This window comes from Saccostrea cucullata, unplaced genomic scaffold, assembly GCF_032062105.1.
Source record: "Saccostrea cucullata isolate Sc308-1 unplaced genomic scaffold, CSIRO_AGI_Scuc_v1 ctg19991, whole genome shotgun sequence".
In the NCBI taxonomy this organism is placed as follows: domain Eukaryota; kingdom Metazoa; phylum Mollusca; class Bivalvia; order Ostreida; family Ostreidae; genus Saccostrea; species Saccostrea cuccullata.
In genome coordinates, this window is record NW_026937629.1 from 574 (window position 1) to 7,947 (window position 7,374).

At 33.4% G+C, this 7,374-nt stretch overlaps 1 protein-coding gene across 1 annotated transcript; it reads right to left on the reverse strand.

The window, feature by feature from the left end:
• Positions 1–5,365: 5,365 nt before the first annotated feature.
• On the reverse strand, positions 5,366–7,368 carry LOC134248521 (zinc finger protein 678-like). The gene is made up of 2 exons (XM_062730915.1): positions 7,233–7,368; positions 5,366–7,034 (listed from the first exon to the last, which is right to left on the reverse strand). The coding sequence occupies exon 2, from the start codon at positions 7,027–7,029 to the stop codon at positions 5,833–5,835; it is 1,197 nt and encodes a 398-aa protein (XP_062586899.1). The 5' UTR covers positions 7,030–7,034; positions 7,233–7,368; the 3' UTR covers positions 5,366–5,832.
• Between the last annotated feature and the right edge of the window lie 6 nt (positions 7,369–7,374).

Genomic DNA, 7,374 nt, shown 5'->3' on the forward strand with positions numbered 1-7,374 from the left:
AACTCGTGTCTGTAGATTTTGATTTAGGTAACATTTCACCAGACTTTCAAACCTCGTGAACAAACAAGAAATACAGTAAGTCATGCGAGACTATTTTATAATTTCTAGACTCCAAAATGTTGATTGATTTTATAATTTAATTACACTTTATATTATGTATATGATGTACTTGTAAATAAACAACGAAATGTCAAAATTAATATTTTCCTGCATTTTTCCTGCACTCCGGATTCTGTCTAAACCGGCCAAATTTTATGGAACCGGCGGTAGCCGGTTTGGACAAATTATACTGTATCTGTATACCAAATTTCATTTCAGTATGTGCAAAGGTTTCAAAGAAAATGAGCTGAAACTGCATATATTTGAAATTTTTCTTACTCCAAAAGGGCATAACTCTGTCAAAAATGGTGCAATCCTATCCAAAACGAAACTTTCTCTAGATATTAATCTGATGTATATGTATACCAAATTTCAGTATGTGCAGCGGTTTGGAAGAAAATGAATGGAAAGTAAGTCAACCGACAGACAGCAGCAAAGGAATATGCCCTCCCCTCTTCAAAGGGACCGGGCATAAAACCATTAAATCTGCTCCAAAAAAATATTAACCTGCATGGTCATTCCTTTGCTGAAATTGCAGCATCTGAACACTTGGCTGGTACAAGGAAACACACATAAAGCACCCTCCGTGCTTCTATGGCTTATGTATAGGGCGTAGAAGTACATGTACTTAAAAGAAAACTGGACCAATAACTTTAACCTGGGACGCCAAGGGTATCATATTGTCCACTACAAAAATTTGAATTTTTCAATTAAAATTTGTATATTACAATTAATTTTAATTGAAAATTTCAAATTTTTGTGGAGGACAATATAAACTCCCCCCTGACCAACTTCGTTGAGGTGAGCTAAAAATGTCTTCTTGCAAAATAGTTTAAAGTTTGTTCAAGTTGGACCTGTAGGTGTTTGGACTATTGGCTGTTTGACATATTTGTCTTGTAAATTTATATCAACTACACAGTATATGTAACCCAATGTAGCTGACTCCTGTGAGACAAATCAAGCATCATAAGCTGCAGCTGTCTCCCGCCATTTTTGGTCTACTTTATCTGCAATATTTAGAGCTGTCTTTTTTTTTTCAACAATATCCATTAGTTAAACATTATTACATACAAGCATTACAACACCTTACAAAAGTACAATACATCTGTCCTTTTTAAGTGCGACTAATCAATAGAAACGCGTGCTTCGATTAGAAACCGTGGCGCGAAAAATCGACCCACAATTCCCCGCCCTATCGATTCGTTAATTTTCGTTTTTATCTGTTGTTTTTCTTTCTTTGTCAATGTTATTATAAATTCATTAGGGCATTAAGATAGGTCTGCTTCTAAACATATAGCAAAGTACAAACATTTTCAACCAGACAGGATTCTGAATAAACTTCTGAATAAACTCGGATAGATTTATAGAGAATTTAAAATTTCCACTAAGTTTCCATATGGAAAAGAATTTGTGTTGTATCGGATGTGAAGGTTAATAAGTTTACTTTATACTTATCTCATAAAGCTTTAATTAAGCGTTAACGAAAATGTCTAAATAATTTAAGGGAATTGCAGATATTTTAAAAGGACAACTTCAGTGGCAATAAAAGAGAAGTATACTTACCTGCCGTTAAAAATTTCGTAAAAAACAAACATACTTGTATTTGTGTTTTTTTTTTGAGAGTGTATGTTTTAATGTCACTGATGGATTATGTCTGCCTCCAAGAGAAGTAATAGTGTTACCAGATCCCGCACCTCATCTGATTCAAACTCCGGACAAAGCACCCCAGGACACGGAACTAAAACTCCACGCTCATCTGCCAAATCTAGAATTTCATTTGCACGGTAAGTGATCGAGTGTTATATTTATTCAAAATAAAGATAATAAAATGTTTATAAATGTTGAAATATGATCACCTTTCCCAGTTTTAGATTACATCATCTCCAAATAAATTTAAACAATAAAATGACTTCTTTGTTTGTTATTACTGGAATTAAGGGAAGCAGCTGTTCCAGAAAAAATACATAACCCGTGGAAGCGGGTTATGTCATTTTTTTCTGCAATAGCTGCGACCGTTAATTCCAGTAATAACAAACAAAGAAAGACATTTTATTGTTTATATTTATGTCTGTTTAAATAATCATTTAAGGAGGAACAGCTAGGACCTTTAGCTGAAAAAATTTCCTGTCAATGAATTTTTTTCGTATTTTTTATATTACTAATTTGACATTGTGACGTCACACGAAAATATAAACATTCAAAATTATCTAAATAGAGAGAAGCTCTGCTGGTAAACACGAAAAATTATTAATTTAAAAAATCTGCTACAGAAATTTATCATGATACATTGACTGTGACCTGTTTATTATAAAATAAAACTGATCATGACGGGTGTGTGTACTTGATCTCGCTGCACTGAGAATTCAAACACTACGTCTATGACGTCACTAACGTCAGACTGCAGGGTAAAGAGAAAAAAATGTGTGGATTGGGCAACTTCACAATATCTAAATGATGGCAACATCTTTACAAACTTTATTAATAATAATTTCTAAAATTAAATGTTTAAAAAACAATTTTAGAATTAAGAATTAAATTACACAAGAATTGTTGATTTTAACAACGTTTAACATGTATATCACCACCGATTATGACGTAATATGTCTTTTTAGTCATGTGACATGTTCCCCGTCTCCCCTTAAAGAAGAATCGAAAAGATTAATAATTGTATTAATGATGCGAATGTCTTTATACGTGTCATTGATGGAATAGCCACTGATCAGGAAGTCTGTACAGGCGACATGCCTAATGCAGTTCATACAATGATTAACGTAATAGGTTTTCTTAAGAAATAATTGAGAAAATATTCAGTGGATGTAAAATATTACTTGTATTAATCTTTAGTTTTGAATTTATTACCATACCAAAATCATTTAATTAGGAACCTATTTTTTGACAAAAACAGTCAATTTTCCTTCTTTCGAAGTATTCACTTTTAAGTTTGGATTCCTAATGAAGCCTGCCCACAGAGTAGATTGTGCAGTGAATTGTTCTACGCTGGTCCTAAATTATAAATACTAAATTAAATGTCATGAATTCTGTCATCATATTTGGCAAATATATCAAATAGATTGCGAAAGTCCTTGAAATAAAATTAAATAGCCTAATATAAGCTTAAAATTAGCACTATTTTAGTAATATCTATAAATTAACATCACAGCCCCCACTTTTAATTTTATTTTCTGCATATATGACAATTTTATGTTCTCTACTTAATTTCAGAAAAATGCCATTACTTTCAATTGAATTTATTGTATTTCATAAACTATGAGTACTACCAACAAAAATATTTAAACCGACAATCAGAATTGTAACTAGTAACTTTTTCCTAATGAGGTCTGCTTTATATTCGGACAGAACATAATTAATTGAACATATACAGCATGCGTTTCATTGGTTTGATACCTTAATTGAGGTTAAAAAGGGAATTTCTCACCGATTACATCAGCATATAAGCTCTGTATTCATACCCAGCATGTCATTTTTTACTGCCCCAGCTTTAATTATTCTATTCAAAACGATCGATTTATACTAAATATGTTACGGTGTCGCTCGAGGCATATCTAAAATGTGTATCATTTTAAATTAAAATTGATCAATTTTGGGTTTGAAAACAGAATTACAAGGGAAAAAAAGTTAAGTTTTTTTTTTGGTATTAAAAAGGATAACGGGATGAATTCTGAATAATTTCCAAAGATTTCAAGTCTCTTCGGAATGAGAATGGACAAATATAATTTACTGAATCAACATGAACGAATCAGATCAAACAGGGAGTGATTTCGGTGTAGAACATACACTATATTTGAAACTGATACCTTCGATTATGTATCAAACTACAAACTATTTAATATATTCTTCATAACCTGCCCGAATCACTACCACTTCATAAAAAGCCGGGTGACTGTTCACAGCCCCAATAAAACACCAATAAAACTGACCACTGTATGGTCATTATCAAAACTGGACAAACAAACCGACAGACAAGATTCAACGGGCCAGTCATTCTAAAAATGTTACATGATTTCCTAGTATGGAGAAGTAGGCCAAAAATCTGAGCGTATGATTTGAAGGGATAGATGAGCAGGGTTAAATTATTCACATCACGATGCAAATTTTAATCGCACTCTCGAGAGGGAAATCAATGATAGTTTCTGATTACATGTAAACCTCATAAATTTCTAGTGACTAATCACCGTGTTCTAATACAAAGTATTTTATAAAGAAGTAGACAGCTGTGATCTGAGGGATCTTATATATATATATTAAAAATGTTACCAACTGTTCGAAGAGGATCTCTTGTAAACCCGGGCGCGGATCTCAGGAGAAATTCCATGACATTTGGGAATGTGGAATATTTGAGATCAAGGCGATCAAGGTAGGAGATTCAATATCTAGAAAGAGCATTTTAAATTAAAATCGATCAATTTTCGGGTGGGAAACAGATTTGCAAGGGGAAAAAAGGTAGCCGGGTAAATTCTGAATAATTTCTAAGGAACGCAAGTCTCTTCGGAATGAGAATGGACAAATGATTTAATGAATCAAAATGATTTGGAGCGAACAGGGAGTGATTTCGGTGCATAAAATATACACTATATTTAAAAACTGATACTTTTGACTAATATGCAATTGACTAGACTTCAAACTATCTTACATATCCTTCGTTAACTTGCTTGAATCATTACTTCATTATAAGCCTTGTTTTCGAGGAGTGGTCCGCGTGTTTATGGTGGCATATTTATACCATCCACTTAATTTTTTTTGTTAACATAGCACTTCATTTCATATCAAGATAATTGTCTCATTAAGTCATGACAACTTTCTTGTCTTTCGAAAAATACCGACTTTATTTCTTGTTCAGTCAGGATAAGATATCACATTAAAATTATTGTTATAAGAAATACTTAGTAACTTTAAGTCACAATACAAGATAAATAGTCTCTTTTTTGTCGAGATAGCTTTAGCAAAAATACGATAGCTTAGCCTTATCTTCACTGTCCAAGATCTCATCTACGGGTAAAAATTTAAGTCAGCGACCCAACGTTGATTTTTTATGCCCGCTCAGCAAAACATTAGAAATGTTAAACTTTTTTCTTATAGATTTGAATAGGAAAAAAAATTTCAAATGTATAGCATTTCATTTTATCAAATAATTCTGCAGCATGAGACTGTTATGCTGCAGATTTTATTAAATAAAATGAAATATGTCAAAAAAAGAACACGTTCCGCATATGATATTCTTCTGGGATAAAAAAACTGCAGGATAAAGTTACTTTAAAAACTACAAGTATATTTTATTCTTTATCAAATCCTAACAGTTGCATAAACATGATCTTGTCCATGTTGTCAATATATAGTGTCTATTCTCACCTTAGTATTATTAATATTACTGTGAGTGCTATCATTTCCAAGAAAAACAAGACTTTTCTTTGTAATACATATACATACAAATTTTCAAACACCTTCAAAATGTATAAGTAATTAAGCTCTGATGAATACTTAACATTTTATTTCTTATGACATGCATTCATTTGGTTTTGAAATAAGCTAAAGACCTGTAAATTTCATTAACTTTATGACCTACTGAAACTTGCACGATTATAACACGTCTCTGTAAGAAATGTATTTCATTGTCATCACTAATAAGCACATGCATGCATACATTTGAACTGTTGTCACTGTATATCCTCATGCATCTCTGCAATAATTATATATATCTAAATACTGACAAACATATTACATCCCACTGACATTAAATTTAAGACTATGTGTCCTCCTGTGTCTCTGTAAGTCACCTGACTGGTTGAATGCCTTCCCACACACATCACATTTATAAGCCCTTTCACCTGTATGTGTCCTCATGTGCTTCTGTAAGTGACTTGAGTGGCTGAATGCCTTTCCATACACATCACATTTATAAGCCTTTTCACCTGTATGTGTCCTCCTGTGTCTCTGTAAGTCACCTGACTGGTTGAATGCCTTCCCACACACATCACATTTATAAGGCTTTTCACCTGTATGTGTCCTCATGTGATTCTGTAAGTGACTTGAGTGGCTGAATGCCTTTCCACACACATCACATTTATAAGCCTTTTCACCTGTATGTGTCCTCATGTGTATCTGTAAGTTACCTGATTGGTTAAATGCCTTCCCACACAAATCACATTCATAAGGCTTTTCACCTGTATGTGTCCTCATGTGCTTCTGAAAGGTACTTGAGTCGCTGAATGCCTTCCAACACACATCACATTTATAAGGCTTTTCACCTGTATGTGTCCTCATGTGCTTCTGTAAGTGACTTGAGTGGCTGAAGGCTTTTCCACACACATCACATTTATAAGGCTTTTCACCTGTATGTGTCCTCATGTGTATCTGTAAGTTACCTAAGCGGTTGAATGCCTTTCCACACACATCACATTTATAAGGCTTTTCACCTGTATGTGTCCTCATGTGTGTCTGTAAGTGAGCTGATTGGTTGAATGCCTTTCGACACACATCGCATTCATGAGGCTTTTCACCTGTATGTGTCCTCATGTGATTCTGTAAGTTCTGTAAGGTGTTGAATGCCTTCCCACACACATCACATTTAAAAGGCTTTTCACCTGTATGTGTCCTTATGTGTGTCTGTAAGTTACTGAAGTCATTGAATGCCTTCCCACACAAATCACATTTATAAGGCTTTTCACCTGTGTGTGTCCTCATGTGACTCTGTAAGTTATTTAACTGGTTGAATGCCTTCCCACACACATCACATTTATAAGGCTTTTCACCTGTATGTGTCCTCATGTGTTTCTGTAAGTTACCTGACTGGTTAAATGCCTTCCCACACGAATCACATTTATAAGGTTTTTCACTTGTATGTGTCCTCGTGTGACTCTGTAAGTTCTGTGAGTGGTTGAATGCCTTTCCAGTTCCATCACATTTATATGGCATATCACCTGAATGTGTTAACAGATGCCTGTATAAATATTTACTCTGAATAAACACATTTATATCATAAACAGTACATTTATCATGTTTATATAGATTTGTTGAAGAATCTTGTCATTCAAATTTGTATTGTTACATGAACAAAATCAGTCACATGGTTTTTTGTTTGATAAAACATAATTTTTCAGAATGTTATTTGCATTTACCTCTTATTAGTTCTATATAAATTTTAGCTTCCCGCCCTGTATCTTTTTTCTTAGAGGATATAGGTTTTGATGTACAATCAGATATAGTGATGTTCTTACACACTGGAGCATCAGTAAGGATATCCGAAGAAATTCTTTTCTT

Coding starts and splice junctions, on each gene's coding strand:
- LOC134248521 (XM_062730915.1), bottom strand. CDS start 7,029: ATGCCATATAAATGTGATGGAACTGGAAAGGCATTCAACCACTCACAG.